The sequence below is a fragment of the Notothenia rossii genome, assembly GCF_949606895.1.
Source record: "Notothenia rossii genome assembly, chromosome: 5".
Lineage (NCBI taxonomy): Eukaryota > Metazoa > Chordata > Actinopteri > Perciformes > Nototheniidae > Notothenia > Notothenia rossii.
Genome location: NC_136903.1, coordinates 70,848,451 through 70,865,152, shown reverse-complemented (window position 1 = coordinate 70,865,152; position 16,702 = coordinate 70,848,451). Strand labels below are relative to the sequence as shown.

General features: G+C 41.6%; 2 protein-coding genes across 2 annotated transcripts in view; both read right to left on the bottom strand.

Annotated features, from left to right (window-relative positions):
* Positions 1–244: 244 nt before the first annotated feature.
* On the bottom strand, positions 245–9,431 carry timeless (timeless circadian clock). The gene is made up of 30 exons (XM_079684302.1): positions 9,274–9,431; positions 8,513–8,624; positions 8,240–8,393; positions 7,913–8,027; positions 7,732–7,794; positions 7,494–7,595; positions 7,217–7,372; positions 7,004–7,137; positions 6,710–6,797; positions 6,438–6,614; positions 6,113–6,330; positions 5,930–6,033; positions 5,622–5,791; positions 5,405–5,530; positions 5,109–5,260; positions 4,825–4,922; positions 4,624–4,747; positions 4,325–4,526; positions 4,074–4,213; positions 3,857–3,936; positions 3,642–3,765; positions 3,254–3,336; positions 2,995–3,161; positions 2,674–2,884; positions 2,333–2,401; positions 2,063–2,181; positions 1,660–1,924; positions 1,311–1,350; positions 1,116–1,204; positions 245–875 (listed from the first exon to the last, which is right to left on the bottom strand). Exons 2-30 carry the CDS (start codon positions 8,592–8,594, stop codon positions 745–747), a joined length of 3,783 nt encoding a protein of 1,260 aa, XP_079540428.1. The 5' UTR covers positions 8,595–8,624; positions 9,274–9,431; the 3' UTR covers positions 245–744.
* Positions 9,432–12,583: 3,152 nt separating this feature from the next.
* prph (peripherin) overlaps positions 12,584–16,702 on the bottom strand; it is a 5,525-nt gene continuing 1,406 nt past the window's right edge. Inside the window, exons 2-9 of the mRNA XM_079683763.1 lie at positions 15,772–15,832; positions 15,174–15,269; positions 14,524–14,688; positions 14,316–14,441; positions 14,006–14,226; positions 13,661–13,713; positions 13,375–13,448; positions 12,584–13,287 (exon numbers count right to left, since the gene is read on the bottom strand). Coding sequence (XP_079539889.1) covers positions 13,213–13,287; positions 13,375–13,448; positions 13,661–13,713; positions 14,006–14,226; positions 14,316–14,441; positions 14,524–14,688; positions 15,174–15,269; positions 15,772–15,832 — 871 coding nt within the window. The 3' untranslated portion in view covers positions 12,584–13,212. The remainder of the gene's footprint in view (positions 13,288–13,374; positions 13,449–13,660; positions 13,714–14,005; positions 14,227–14,315; positions 14,442–14,523; positions 14,689–15,173; positions 15,270–15,771; positions 15,833–16,702) is intronic.

The following is a 16,702-nucleotide window of genomic DNA, read 5'->3' as shown; positions in this document are numbered from 1 at the left end:
CAATACGCTGAAGACTACAGGCAGCGACTGCCCTGCACTCACTACAGGAGGTGTTATGTTAATAAAAGTCTTGTTAAAATAAATCATTTTAATTGGTGTACAGTATAAGAATTAACATTTGATATTCTACATACAGGTATTGATATATATATTTTAAAACATTTCGCAAAGGTAACAGTTCAACTCTTAAGCACCCTCTAGTGTTAGAATGATACAGTGCAACAAAGGGACAAAACAAAAGCTGCCAGTGAGCCAGAGCATTCTTTTTTTATTATCAAATAGAAATGCATGTGAATCTTAAATACCGAAGTTGACATTGAAAATGACCGGAATACGAATGCAAGAGGCAATTTCAACTAAATATTGCAACAATTAACCTTCAACTTTCAGATCAAACACATTATTATTAAGTTAAGAAAACCTGCGATGCACATTTTCTCTTGACAACAACATCTATGTCCATGCTGAGAATACTAAGAGAAAAAGGATGACTATCAATAGAGGCTGATCATAACTACAAACATGCAATAAGAAAGCTCAACAAAGAGATGACAACACGCCTACTAAGCTCCATGTATCCACCAGTCTCAAGGGCCTTTTACTTTGGCTTATTAGGTATTCCATTAATAGTTTCCCCTTGTCTGGACTGCAGAGCCTCCAGAGGGCTGTATTCAGCTCTAAGTAAAGTGAAGGCCTTTTATCTCTCCTCTGTCTGCAGTTTCTAAAGTCCATTAAAGAAAGTTACTAATCTTCATCCTCCTCGTCATCACTTAAGACCATCTTCCGTCTACGCTTCACAGGAGCAGAGATATCCTCCTTGTCTGAATCTGCATCCCCGTTGGTTTCAATATCCATTGCAGTGGTGGAGTCATTTTCTGTAAAGACAGTAATGCGTCGGCCAAAATGTTCAGTTTGGATTCAAAGTCAATGTTGTCTGAGCCTTGTGGTCGGTGACCAAATCAAACAGACAATTTCTTTATAATATAAGTTAACAACTCAACAACTTATATTTAACATAGCTCTGTTTGTTTCTTTGATATTTTACATGTGAATGTTACATATTATAACTTTAAACTAACATGAAATGATTGATTAAATATCAAACACGTAGATACCTTTCTCATCATCATCATCATCATCATCATCGCTGTCGCCGTCCAACACTCTGTGTTTGCTTCTCTTCGTTGAGGTGTTTTCCTGGGACCTGGTGTGAACAGGATCAGTTAAAGACTTGAGTAGTTTTCAGATTTAAAAATGGTCTTCTCTGCTCGGCTGAGCTGATTTTAAAAAACCAAAGGGCGACGCCTCACCTCTCAGGTGTACTTTCTGTGTCCTCAGCAGGAGTGAAATCTGAGAAAGGGAGGAAAAAACAACAACAAAGAAGTTCAACAATGAAAGTAAATCATCGTAAACCTTTACTGATCTTTAATAAGCAGTGGGTTTAAGGCCAAAGAATTAATCTGGTATAGAATGCTTCATCCTATATCTAGTTTCCCGTTGATCCACCAGCCTGGCAGTGGCTTTCTTATGCATACACACATCATTGGCTGCTACATGAGCCGCAGCAGGCTGTTATATGTCATTTAACACCTACCTACTTGACAGAGCTGTAATTAACTAGTGTTAACTGAGACGAGGTGCTCAATCCGTGACACATACCCGTCTGCTCGGAGGTTTGATGTTTCCTCTTGCGTTTCAGCAGCAGAGCTTTCAGAGCCTCAGCCCTCTGTTCCCCTGAGACCCCCTTCTTATCCTTCTCCTTCTCCTTCTCCATCTCATCCTCCTTCTCAGATTCTCTGGCTGGACTTCTGGAGCCGTCCTGCTCCTCTCCTCCTGTAGGTTCCTCCTCTCTTGGACTAAGGGCTGCAGCCGCACTCCGCAGCTGGGACACACTGATCTTTGCTGGGATCCTCCAAAATGTCTCCTGTTTACAGAACAGTCAAATAAACACATGTTAGAATTGTATTTGCAAATGCAGAAACTCTCTCTCAAGGAAAGCACAGAGATCAGATCAAAATGCTATACGTAGCACAAGGTGAAAGGACACACAAAAACCCCACACCTGTTCATTTTCAGGTGCTCGAAGACCCAGTTTTATCAGAAGCTTCTGGAAGCTCTTTTTTTCCATTGCGTCTTCATTTTCCTCGTTCAGAGGTACAATAGGCACAGGCTGGGACAAACCTGTGAAATGGAAGACACAATGTCATTATCAGACCAAACAACATTAAGGACATTATGCTTTTCACACACGCTGTTAGTTCCCTGAGAGCTGTGACCACTTGTAACAGAGTAAATCAACTATTTGCAAAACGTTTTTCACAGTGTTACTCACCGTCTTCTTCACGGTCTTCTGCCGTTTTGATAAGACGATTCTGTAGCCACAACAAGGGAGCAGACATGCCTGGTGATAAAAAACAAAACACAATTAAACTAATCCTAACACTACATGATAGAAACATGTTTTAGTATTCTAGTTTCACAGTCAACACATAACAACAGTGTCAAACCCAGATCTGTTTATCTCTATGATTTTATCTAACCAAAAAGACTTGTTTCAATTTGAAGAAATAAATGTAATCTAAAGAAAGTATTATATTAATATTATTATATTTAATATGTTACCATTTGCCAATGTCACTCAACTGGAGAAAGCACAAAGGGCCTTTGTCTCACCTTCCTGTTGTAGTGTATTCACCATGTTGCCTACATCAGGTCTCCTCTCCACTGACGGGTTCAGGCTTTGGCTCGTCCTTCCTCTATTTTGTGATGTTTCCCTATCTTGCTCTTCATCTTCCTCGCTTTCTTCAGACTCATCCTCATCATCTCTGTCCACTGGATCATCTGGGAACCCTTGTGTTAGTTCGTCTAGGAAATCTTCTTCAGTCTGTGGCAGAGAAAAATACTTTTAAAGTACATTACATGCATTGTTGTCTTTATTTTTAAATTCTAAATAATCTTGAGTAAAGTGTTTGAGTAGATCTGAAATGAAGCTACCATTCTCTTCCCAGAGCTCTTCCCAGAGCTCTTCCCTGGAGCGCCGCGACTCCTCTTCTTATACACTTCTCTTCTGTCCGACACTAAGCCCATACTGAGCAGTTTGTCCACCACACGGGCACGGGAGCGCTTGGCTGTGAGCTTCTTCAGGATGTCACCCAGCACATCTGTGGAAATATGGTTTCATCATTAGCATCAAGTTTTTGCTTTTTTCTGAGACAGTGGTTGTGAGGTACGACGATCATTTAGTGTCTGGTACCATCAGAGTCTTTGTACTCCTCGTGGAGCATCTGCAGCTCCTCCTCCTGCTCCTCAGTCCACAGAACAATCCGGGTTCCTTTCCTTTTGGGAAGAAACAAATTCATTGAAGTGTATAGAGCCATCCTGCATTACATTCCCTGACAGTTCACTTCACAATACCTAATACATATTTTCCTTGTACGTGTGGCTTTTATCAATCAAGATTGTATTGGTGTGGTGCAAAATATAATGGAACAAGATGGCACTGTTTCCAAGTCCCATCTTGCCAAGTGTCATCATGTATATTTTGTATCTGTCCATTTATAGTTAACCATCTCAGGAAAGTGTTGAGATATATACTCTGGTTATACCATCAATACACTACTCATTCCTTCTCCAGTACATACTTCTGTTTCTTCAGTTCTTTAGCACTGGCCGCCAGACCCATGTGGACCAGCTGCGTCACCACCTGGCGCCGGGTGCGGTTGCTGTTGCTGAGTAACGGCAGCAGCGTCTCCACTACATCTAGCACTAAAACACAAATGAACAGTCAATAAAATAATCTGCAAAATAAAAAGAAATAATCTCCATCTTTTAACTTGTACAACAAACGAAAACAGACCTTCAGAATCACGGTGCTCCTCAAAGAGGTTGCGCAACTCTTCTTCCTCCTCTTCAGTCCATGTCGGTCTCTTTTCCTCTCTGACATATTCAGGACAACAAGGTGCAATATTTCAAATGGCAGAACCCAAGAACTAGCTATTTGGCAATACTTTGTTTTAACAATGGTCAGCTTAAAATTAGACACAATAGTAGGCATTAAAAAAACAAGCACCAACCCTTCTTTGCTGTATCCTTCGGTCATCTCACGCACAGCACCCACATTCTTCCAGAACAGCAGCTCAACATATGCCTTATTGTTTTTCTCTGCCAGGGAGAAGAATCGGTTCAGAACAAACTTGGCAAAGGTCACGAGTTCCTGTGAAGAAGAGAATAAAAGTAAGCCTCTGTCTCGTCCACCATATGTGACTTTGGATCACATATGGCTTGCTTGACAACACTGAATGTTGTTCTCATGTCATGACTGTACCCTGTAAGCAGCTGCAGCCGGGTCACTCAGGATCTTGTTGAAAAGGTTGAAGACTGACAGCTGAAAAAGCTGGGCGTCCATTTTGAGATCGACAGCCAGGCGGTGCAGCATTCGGGCGATGCAGTGGTTTGTGTGAGGTGTGTTTTTTGAGTATGTCTTTAATAAGAGGAGGTAAGGACGCACAATAGTGGGCTGGGCAAACCTGCGAGGGGTGAAGGAAGATGAACACGCTCCGTAAGAAAGGTCACAACCCCAATATTTGGCGTTCAATGGAAAAGTACTGTCACCGTTTTGCTCACCTCTTGATAAAGTCTAGAAAGTCAAACGTTTTTTCGGACACCTGGATAGACTCCATCTCTTCCTCTTCTAACTCTGCTGCATCCTCCTCATACTCCTCTGCCACAGGCTCAGGAGGAGAGGTCCCTAAAATCATTTGAATACTTGTTTGATGCTGTGATAAAAAAAGATCACGTAAATATCAGACATTAATAAAAACTTACTTGGTAAATTTGCATACAGGATCTGCTTAAGAAGTTCCAGCTCCTCCTCGGGGTCAACATCAGCTGAACCAAACACATCTCCCTCTGGCCACACCTCCCTGAAAATTAGGAATATGAAAAGCGGTGATAAACTCTGCACAAATTAAAGTCATGACCTTGAAACTGTATTCACGGTCAACCATCTTCGGGAGCATACACATAAGTAAAAAGCTTTGGAGTGGACGGGGTCTTTAAATAACATGTATTTATTCTGAAGGGTAAAGGGCATGCTGAGTCTGGCTGACCTGGCAGCTCGCAGCATCCCCAGCGCCTCCGGTCCCGTGCGAACTAGCAGCGCATCCTGCACCCGCACCATGGCCTCCGTCCTCTGGTCCTCCAGTGGAGTTTCAGAAGTGGCGTCAAATGGCAAGATGCCTTCGGTTAAAGACTCTGACAACTGCTCAAAGATGACAGAAAAGTAGTATTTAGTGTTGGTAAATGTGGTCCTTTTTACTGGGAGCCAGGAAAGACTTCAATTCAATGATAGCTTTTCAATTTGTCATGTTGTTCTGATTTTTCAGAGGGTGAATCTCCCACTGACCTGAAAGCCTAAAGCCTTCAGCTCTTCCTCCACAATCTTCCAGCTCTCTACCAGAGCCTCCGGACTGGTATCTGGAGCCGGGGGCTTTTTTTTACCCTGAGACTTTCTCCGCCTAACTTTCTTTTTCTGCAGAGGTAAAAAGGAGAATATTAATATTCTTAGCATCAACTTAAAACACAACATTGAGACACAATATAAACTTAGCAGAAGAACCTACCTGAACCATCAAGTTATTGCGCCCTTTGCAGAAGCGCTCCAACATGCGCATGAAGAGATGAGTGGACTCCACCAAGTCTACGAGGTAGGAGTGAGGCTGCTTGGTTTCATCATATTTCCTGAGCAGGGTCACGAAAATCTCCCTGTACTCCATCAGGTAAAAGATGTTGCCTAAAGAGTGAAGGTATTATTTAAGTAAGATATTTATATACTTAAACCCTTATACAGTAATAAGCTTTTGTGCTCATTTGTGTTCCAATTGAGCTTAAAGGCTACCATTCAAACTTAAAATGGCTGTCCGAATCTTACTTTTAATAACGCTGGAACTCTGACGGATGCTTTCATCCTGTGAGCGGTCCATCTCGTTTACAGTTAGCAGCAGCTCCTGATAGGCCTTGAGTGCCAGGTGCATCCTAGAAAATAAGTATTTCATATCAGTCTCAGAGCAACAAACAGTTGACATGTCAACCTGCCACCTGATGAGTTTCTTACCTGCGAGACCATGACGTGGCCTCTTTGCGATCTGTAAGAAGCATCTCATAGTAGTTGGTGATGTTTCGTTCAATGTAATGGAAAGCCCGGATGGACATGGTCTCAGAAACTAAGTCAGCGCGGAAACCGTTGCCGCGGTTGAAAGCCATGAAAAAGCTGAGCGCCCAGAGGTAGTACGTCTCATCGTGTTGCTGGGTTTGCTCTCGACTTAAACTTTCCTGCGGAGGGAAGGATGAAAGTGTTTAGAGTATTTTACTTACAGAGAGCCTTGGTCAAAGAAGGATTATTTGTGAGTCACCTATAGCGCATAAACATATTAGCTGACCTTGACAAGGTACATGAGGCGATTGTAGCAGTTCTCCAAGAAGTCCACGCAAAACTCTCGCAGGAAGAGTCGGACGTTTAAGGCGGAGCGCCGTTTGTCCTTACATTCCTGAGCCTGTCGATACCTTTTGGGAACACGTCTCACCGCTTTGCCGCTGTCATGAGTATGGTTTTTGAACTAAAAGAGAAAAAGAAGATTGAAAATATATTTGAAGCATAACTGAACCAGGATATTTTTAAGTTTCACATATAAGCTACAGGACTCAAACTCACATTATGAATATTTCTGTGATAAATCACATCATTGTCTCCAATCGCCTTGAGGCCTTGCACAACATAGGAGCCTCCAAAGCGAGAGTGTCTGGAAAAAATAGACGAAAAGAACAAACTTTTTTTTTTCAAGTTCCAGTAAATCAAACAATTCTTTAACTTTATGGGATACAAAGAAACGCTTCCTGTATCACATCTGAAGAGGTTCTATGACATATTGCAAGGAATATACAAAAAACAAACACATTCTGGCTCTGAAATGAAGATTGTGCTGACTGTTTAAGAGCTTGATTGTACCTGGTTCCTCTCTGAAATGTGCGGGAGCGTTTTGCAGCGTGTTCCTTCTGCCTCAGTGCCTCCAGCTCCAGGCCGTCTCTGTTCTTCTCCTCTGCTGAACGAGCCTGGCCGGCGCTCACCAAAGCTTCAGGGGTCTGTGAGGAAAGAAGAAGAGCTCAAACAAGAGCAGCTGGAAACCTGTACGTGTGCCTCCGAGGGATTCGTCTGTCGTACCTGGTCTCTGAACATGAGGGAGATTATTTCCAACACATGCATACTCCACTGCTGCTCACTCTGAGCCGATGCCAGGAACTTGACCAGGTCATCGAAACCGCTCATGTGAATGGCCCACAGCAGCCTGTCATGGATGCTGGCATCATCATCTACTTTCTACAGGAGAGACGGGGATTAGATCAGATGTACATATGAGATGGGGGGTAACGTGTCATATTCTACAGGGCGAATGTAGGTGCCTCTAATATGATCACATTGGTAAAAGGTAAAGTCAGACCTTCTCTTCAAAGGGGTCTGCAGGAACATGAAGCACGTTTCTGACCAGCAGTAGGATCCTCTCTATCAGCAGGTTATCCTCCTCCTGTCTCTGCTCCCAGTCCTGAAAAAGAAGGAAATTAGTCAGGATAGACAGAAAGAAACACATCCAAGGACACCAACATTGTTATGGTATAATCTAGGAAATGGATAATGGGAAAAGCAACTTTCTATTTGCCTTTTACCAGTTAAGCACTCACCAGTTGTAGAAGCGTGTATAATGTCTCACTTAAAATGCCGAACACTGCTTCGCTGGCAAATGCCTGAAATTAAAGCACAGGACAGAAACAGTTAATAATTATTATGTTAAATAGTACATTTTAAACTTGAATTAAAGTTGTTATTACGGTAGCTGCACATCTTTTGACATGATAAGATCACCTCTTTACAGGCTTGTAAATGAGCAGTCACTTCCAAAAAGTGATGTCTGAACACTGGGTCATCGGGAACTTTACCGAAGCAGAGCATGGCAGGTTGAGTAAGGTTGACCATGAGCCTAAAAAGATTAGAAAAGAGTCAGTAAATCTAATACCAATGTTGAATAAAACAATACTATCATTATGGCAATAATATATCTCAATATTGGGTTTATTGTATCAATAAGACTATAATATGGCATTTTAACAAAATGCTTAGTTGTCCCCCTGATATTGTAAATCTTTATGAGCATATTATTTACAAGTTAAAGTCTAATGTTCTGGTTTATACCTGATGCAGGCATCAAATAAGACCTTGTCTTGTCCATGCTGGACGATGATAGGTAGAAGGTCGTTCTGTACAATCTGGCCAGCACCGAGTTGCTGGCGGACGTCACGTGTGTCATCTTCATGGCGTAAATACCTGATCAAGTCTTTCACACTCTCTGCAACACAGAGACCAAACAGTCAGAGAAGTACAGGAGCTTTGCATCATTATACATCGCTAAACTGTATATCATGTATTTAAGGAGGACATTTATAACATTTAGTTAAGGACATTCACCTAAGCATTCAGCTTCCTTGTGATAGGTGTCTCCCTCCAGATAGCCCAGAGCACTGCACGTTGCCAAAAGATCGCAATTCATCCTGACTATGTCCAAACAGCATCAGACAGCCTGCAGTGGAAGGTTCAGTCTCATCATCAGCCACACAGTATGATACAGTTTAGACCAGGAGCAACTCAAAAATATATCTTCACTGTTGTTGTGATGTTTAGGACCAGAATAATTCATCACAATTTGCTAATGGGCTTTAACCCGGACAAATCAAAACATAAATACATTTAGACAACATTTTTCTTAATACACATGGCATTTAGTCAATTTAGCAGCAGTTAACACATCTTAAACTGGCTCATGTCACTTGTAGAGAGAATATCAATTGTTTATTGACATTACTTTGTTAAATGATAGGTAGATAGATAGGATAGTTAAATGATAGATAGATAGATAGATAGATAGATAGATAGATAGATAGATAGATAGAACACTCCTTGTGAAAGGATAACTTTTGTTCATGACAGGTATTTCGGTTTTAAATACATACATTGTAGAAACAAGGTGATTAATGATAAGAGTAATAGCAAAAACAAGTTGAATCAAAAATAAAGACAAGTCTGTAGGCATAAAGTGACTGTTAATATAAAGGTGCACTATTAAGGGTTTATATTATACGCAGGGATACTAGCTAATGTTATGTAGCCAGAGTCTCACTTCAGTATTAAATATAGGTTAGGAGGGAGAAAAGCAACACGGAATAATTTACCAGATTGATTAAACGCTGCTAATCGACAGGTTCCGTGTTCAGCTGCCGTCGGTGTATAAAGTTAAAGCTTTTCCAGAAGTTATTGTTGTTGGTTAGTGGTTTCTTCTTCTGTCGGACAAGTCTCGCGCCAAGAGAGCGAGCGAAAACGTAGAAAGCGGATGTAGAATGTCGTCATCATGGGTAAAATACTTCCCTGAGTCCTGTTTGTCAGGCAGCGCTTTGCCAGGTTTACCAACTTTACACTAATTCTAATCAATACATTGGTGGTGTCTTGGGGAGAAGAAAAGGTAAGATTAGAACCATAGACTAATTAGGGCGGTATGCACCTTTTAAGTTGTTTGCAATCCGCCAAAAGCAAGAGAAGAAGATAGACTGATTAGAACCCGAGCCATGTTTTACGTTTGTGTGCGTCAGACTGAGAAATAGTGGAAAACACTTGAAAGTTTAGCGAAGGGTTCGCCTGAGAGGATATACTTAGGGTTAATGTAAATGTTCTTTGAGGAAGGAAACATTATTAAAAAGGATAATAATAATGCATTTTATTTATATAGCGCTTTTCACAACTCAAAGACGCTTTACAATATGAGGGAGGGTAGACAAACAAGGACAGGCAAACAAGTAAGTATAGTAAAATAAAATAATAAAAAGGCAGTCAAGAGGAAGTTGATTGAGAGGTGGGGGGGCTTATGGGTAGACAGAGTTGAAAAGATGTGTTTTCAGGCGGGACTGAAAGACTGTGAGGGACTCAGAGTCACGGAGATCTTGGGGGAGGGAATTCCAGAGCCTAGGAGCTGCCACTGAGAAGGCTCTGTCCACAAAGCTGCAGAGTGTGGATGTGGGAATGGATAGGAGTCCGGCTGCGGTAGATCTGAGAGACCGTGGGGGTTGATAAGGAGTGAGAAGGTTTGTGAGATAAGGGGGGGCCAAATGGTGGAGTGCTTTGTAGGTGAGGACCAGAATTGTGTAGTTGATGCGATGGGAGACAGGAAGCCAGTGGAGGTCTTTGAGGACTGGGGTGATGTGATGCCATGATTTGGTATGCGTGAGGAGACGTGCAGCTGCATTTTGAACCCGTTGGAGTCTGTTGAGGGATGTAGAGCTGATGCCGTAAAGAAGTGAGTTGCAGTAGTCAAGGCGGGAGGAAATGAAGGCATGGATTAGTCTTTCGGCTGAGGGGGGGGTGAGAGAGGGTAGGATTTTTGCAATATTGCGGAGGTGAAAAAATGAGGTTTTGACTGTTTGGCGGATGTGAGGTTCGAGGGAGAGGGTGGGGTCAAAGATTACACCAAGGTTGCGTGCCTGATTGGAGGGGGAAACAATGGTGCCATCGAGGGTGAGTGTTATGTTAGTGACCTTGCTGAGGGTGGATTTGGAGCCAATTAGGAGGAGTTCTGTTTTGTTGCTGTTCAGTTTGAGGAGGTTATGTTGCATCCAAGTTTTAATAGCTGTCAGACAGGAATCGATGTGGGTAAGGGGTGGGTTATGGAGGGATTTGGTGCTGAGGTAGATCTGAGTGTCATCAGCATAGCAGTGGAAGTATCTGACCGAGGGGCAGGATGTAAATGATTAAGAGGAGGGGGCCAAGTACTGATCCTTGAGGAATGCCTTGGGTGACTGAAGCTGTGGCAGAGGAGTGGTTGGGGAGGGAGATGAAGTGGGATCGTTCAGTGAGGTAGGACTGGAGCCATCTGAGTGCAATACCTTCAATACCAATGTCCCTGAGTCGGGTGAGCAGGATGTTGTGGCTCACGGTATCGAAGGCTGCACTCAGGTCGAGGAGGATGAGAATATTGAGGGAACCAGTGTCAGCAGAGGTGAGGAGGTCATTGAGGACTTTGACGAGTGCAGTTTCTGTACTGTGGTGAGGACGAAATCCAGACTGAAGGGGTTCATAAAGCTGGTTGGTTTGGAGATGGCAGTGAATTTGTTTGGCTACAATGCGTTCAAGAGTTTTTGAGAGGACTGGTAGGTTGGAGATGGGGCGGTAATTAGTGAGTGAGGAGGGATCAAGACCCGTTTTTTTGAGGATTGGAGTAACGGCAGCAGTTTTGAAGGCATAGGGGATGGTTCCATGGGACAGCGAGGAGTTGAAAAGGTTGGCAAGATAGGGGCAGAGGACAGGGAGGCAAGACTTCAGGAGAGGAGTGGGTAGAGGGTCAAGGGAGCAGGTTGTGGGATTTGAGGAACCGATCAGATGGAGTATTTCAAGTGGGGTAACCAGGTTGAACTGGGAGAGGCGGCGCTGGGGAGGAGGAGCCAGGAGGTCAAGGGAGATGGGGGGGAGAAATGGTAGCGGTGGAGGTTGGGGGAGATGCTTGTATGTCAGATGGAGCTGAGAAGGAGTGGTTAATGGCGTTAATTTTGTCTGCGAAAAACTGGAGGAATGAGCTGCAAGTAGCGGAAGTAGAAGTAGGGAGGTTATCAGCACGGGGTTTGAAGAGCTTGTTAACTGTGGAGAAGAGGGTCCTGGGGTTACGGGAGGGGTCAGTGAAGATGTTGGAGAGGTAGGCAGATTTAGCGGCAATAAGAGCATCTCTGTATGCATTGAGATGGAGTTTGTAGCTTATGTAATGGACTGTGAGGGATGATTTCTTTGAAAGATGTTCAAGTTGGCGGCCTCGCTGCTTCATTTTACGCAGTGCGGGTGTGAACCAGGGTGAGGAGGTCTTGAAAGTAACAGTTTTATTTTTGAAGGGGGCTAAAGTGTTGAGGGAGGTGAGTAGGGTGGAGTTGAGGTGGTTGAGCAGATCGTCAGGTGAGCTGAGGGTTGCGTCCAGGGGGAGATTAGACGATAGCAGTTCGAAATAATGAAAACTTAATCAAATTAAATTGTAATTACAAGATAAGATTTACACAAATATAACTAGTATTTGTTTGAACATTTATGTGAAATTACAATAATCCAATGTTCAATTATTTCGATTTCACATAGCCTACTAACTTGCAACAATGTTTGCCACTTTAAATAAAATACAAATATATAATGCAATATAAACAATGTAACTTGATTCTCCAACTTTCCAATCTGCTGGACAACCTGCTTTCATACAATTTAGGCTGCATGACGGTGCTCTATATTGTCTAAACAAGCACATCATTGTTGGGTCATGTAGCCTTTTACTTGGCAAGCAAATACTGGTTTTTAATAAATAAAATTAATAGTAGGCCTATGTGTAGTTAAGTTGGTAGGTGGTACATGTTTTCACTTTTTGGTTAAAGGGGTTTAACAATGTTATCAATGTTCTTCTATGGAAAACAGGGCTTATATAATTCAAAACAAGTTGTATGGACACTGGACAGACAAGACAGATTTGTTCCAATTATTTTTATTTTCAGTTACTTATTAATTCACAGCATTGCAAAGCACATTCAGCAAAAGTCTTTTGAGTTCTTCTTCAGCGTCAACTTTTCCTGTGTTTAACATTTGTATTACTAATCCAGATTTGTTTGTTTGCACTATAAGAGGATAGCAAAGCTACTGAAACAAATGCAATTAGGTTAATTTATTCTACATTTTTAAGGTGTGTTGACCTAAGGGCAGTGTGTGAAGTTTAAATGTTAATCATATCTCTGACACAAACTAAAATCCTTCATACTTTCTTTTTCAGCGTGTAGTTTAATACTCTGCTACAAATGATTGCACTGTAAATCAAGGCCTCAATTGGTATGTTACTAAAATGGCTTTGCTTAGCCTGACAGATGACTAAAGTCTTTAGCAAAAGTTGGGTGGCTTAAATAGCACCAAAGTGACACCGTCTAAAGGGATTCATTCAACATTGCACTGAGAGACTCTCTGCTAGATGATTTCACACATAACTAATGGGAATGAGGACTATAGACCATGTTTGGTTTTTAAGAGGGAGGGGGGGGGGATCTCTCATTTTACTTTATTTTTTCTCTCATGGCTCTGGCCTTTCACATTTTCTTATTTGTCATTTTTTACTCCTCGTCGTCATCGTCCTTGTCGTTGCGTTCTGAGTCTCTTGGCTGCTCCCTCCTGGACTCCTTCACCACCTGATGGAAAAGAAGCAATTAAGTTAAAATGCACTTTCATATGGGAGGATTAAATAACAATATAATAGCCAGTTATTGATCTTGTACCTCTCCGTCTCTAGTCTCAACTGTCTTGATCACCACACTCTTCTTGCTTGGGGTGTCTTGAGTTTGATCATAGTCTGTTATAAATCAGAGATTTTTACATTCGGGAACATTTGCAATTACAAAATAGAAACTTTTCTGAATACCTTTTTAAAAGATTAACCTGGTGGAAGTATCAGTTGTGATTGATCAGTGTTAAGTTGTTCAGTGAAAATGATCAACTATACATTTAAAATGTTTTGTTATATTTGCAATGTTATATTTTTGAAAAAATAGTATTATAGCTTACCTCGCTCACTACGGTGACTGCTCATGCTCATATTGAAGCTGGGAACAGTAATCCTAAACAGGAAATACAAAATATGTGTGTTAAACAATTCATTTGTTTTGAAAAATCATTGTATTTACTTGATTTAAACCTGCATATCAATTATCTTAGGTTGTTCATTGACATAGCCTAAACACAATAATAAAACAAAACAGTCACTTTTTTGGCATGACCTTAACATTGGGCCCATATGATGAGTTTAGTTCTTATTACTATTACACATATTCAATAAAGAGAGGAATCAAAAGTGGTCAAAGAAAGAAATTAAAACAGCATATATTTGAACCCGAGACACCAAATTCTCACCTGCTCTCCTCCCCCTCCAACAGTTTACGGTAAGTAGCGATCTCAATGTCCAGAGCCATTTTGACATTGAGGAGGTCCTGGTACTCCCGGAGGTGGCGAGCCATTTCATCCTTCAGGTGGTGGATCTCATCCTCCAGTCTGCCGACGTTGTCCTGGTAGTTGCCGACTTCATTGCCAAACTGATCCTCCATTTCACGCATCTGCCTCAGCAGAGATTCATTCTGAAAAACACAGCAGTACACACAGTGGGTTAAGAGGGAAAAATGTGTTTAATGATCGATACAAATACACAAATGGTGTTTGGCCTCACAGTGTTCTTCAATGCATCAACTTCACAGTTGAGTGACTGAATCTGCCTCCTGGATTCATTGGCTTCCTGCTTGGCCTGCCTCAGAGAATCAGTGTTGCGCTTTGCAGAATCAGTCAGATCATTGAACTGCAGAAACAGAAAATAAAGCACTCAATAAACATTATGAGCTTGCATGTTTATGTGTGATTGTCAGTGTCTGTCTGCCTACCTTGGACTTGTACCAGTCCTCAGATTCCTGCATGTTCTTGGAGGCAATGGTCTCATATTGGGCCCTGATGTCCCTCAGAGCACCAGTAAGGTCAGGCCTGGCGGTGCTTTCCACCTCCATCTTCAGATGCTGGGTCTGGACACTCACTTGAACGTCCTGGATTTCCTAATAAAACCAAGATGTACAACATATTGTCATGAACACAACATTTGTATATCAACAATAAAAAAAAAAGCCAGTTTATCCAAGTACACCTCATAGGTATCCTCCAGGGTTCAGTTTTGGGACCCCTACTTTTTCTACACAAGGACATTTTGTTAAGATAATCTTGTCTTCCAGATATTTATGCCTGTTCCTGTAGACAAGCTCTTACAGACCGATATTCATTTCATCATCAAAGCAAATGCAGACTAAAGTTGCACACTTGAATATCTGAATTGAAAACGTTTTGGTGTTTACGCTCTTAACATTTTGCTTATAGGTGTCAAAAGTGCCAGTGGTATAGACCTACTCATTTAACATAACAAAAGATAAACATCCTATTTAAATGTAAACATGCAAAAAAATAGGGCTATCATTATTGGTCTCTAGATAATATACTGTGACCGGTGACTCCTGTAAAGATAACTTTCACATTGAGCATCACTCACCTCATCATGGAGCTTCTTAAGGAATTCAATCTCATCCATCAGAGACTCAATCTTCCTCTCCAGCTCCAGACGGGACAATGTGGCATCGTCCACATCCTGTTTTAAAAAAATATATGAAACAAACATAATTTGTATTGCCATTACTGAAATGTCATTCATTGATCCAACAACTCATAATGATAAACATACTCAATAAAACATGATATTAAAGTCCCTCAAGGAATACATTTAAAAACCCAGAAATAATTAGTTCTGTGCATAGAAACATTTTGAGGTATGATGTGCTACAAACAAATCCTTTAAAGAAATTCCCCAAAAATTCAATTCCAGGTTTTAATTCCTAAGGATTTGTCTATGCTCAATTAACCTAAAGATAAGAGATGAGGCCTCAGAGGTAAAACATTTCGATACAAAAGGACCAAGCAAACAATTAATTTGTTTTTATGTGCAGCAGGTTCCTGTCATTTAAATATGCCCTGTCATTCTACAGTGTCACTATTGTGTCATATTTGGAGATCGAGCTGTCCATTTGACCTGTTATCTGAGCCTGAGGACACAAATCAATAAGGTTACATGGTGCAGTGACCTGAGCATTTACCTTGCGGAAGGCAACCAGGTTACCCTCAGCATCTGCCCTCTTCTGGGCTTCTTCATCCATCCTTGAGGACAAAAGAGAAAGACAAAATATTTCAAACAATGGTTGCTCCAGGGCATCAGCTGGCAAAAAGCTTTCCGGATCAATTTGTTAATTCCCTGTCCTGTAAAAAGGTTTTTGGAGTGCACCCAGTGGGAACAGCAGCTGCTCCTTTCAGTTAATGTGTCTTTGCAGTTCAATAAGGTCATCTGCACACACGTAATAAGGTTACACACTCTTTCCATCTCTTTTAAAGGTTTAAATTGTCAATATTGACTAGTAAACTGTATGATGGGACAAAAACGGTGGAGTAAAAATCATTTGAGTGGGACATTTGTGGACAGTCAAAATGCCATTTGATGCTCCTGCAAAAACAAACTTAATGAAATGAAAACAAAGTATTGTTGAATGCTAAAGCAAATCCAGTTTCAATCCTTGAGTCCTGTAATGAATCATCACAAATTGCATCACATTGTACTGTACCAACATCCCCTTTCTCTGACTGATGGGCTCCATCTGTCCTGTCAGACAGATGCCATGTCTGGAGTGGACATAAAGTAGATTAGTGGGGAAAGCATCACATAGTAGGCCCGGCTCCCTCATCTTTAATTCATGTAGTTTTACAGGGGCCCTTTTCCTAATGGGGTCTCTGGCACCATCCCATAAGCACAAAGGGCCACTGAAAAATACACCTAATGGAGTCACATTGATTTTTCCTACCGCTGTTCTCACCATGCCTGATATCAAACCTCTCTTCCTCCTCTCTGTCTCTCCCCCTCCCACTCCTCAGCCGGCCCCACCCTGTGTCCATCTATTCTCTTTTCAGTCATTTGTTTGTACATACACAATGTCAATATAATTATTAAAGGGAACACAGTCCTTTATCTAACTGGGC

Coding starts and splice junctions, on each gene's coding strand:
- timeless (XM_079684302.1), bottom strand. CDS start 8,594: ATGAATTGCGATCTTTTGGCAACGTGCAGTGCTCTGGGCTATCTGGAG. Junction 7,138..7,216: donor CCCTCATGTTCAGAGACCAG/GTACGACAGACG, acceptor CTTTCCTCACAG/ACCCCTGAAGCTTTGGTGAG. Junction 6,331..6,437: donor GCCTCATGTACCTTGTCAAG/GTCAGCTAATAT, acceptor TTCCCTCCGCAG/GAAAGTTTAAGTCGAGAGCA.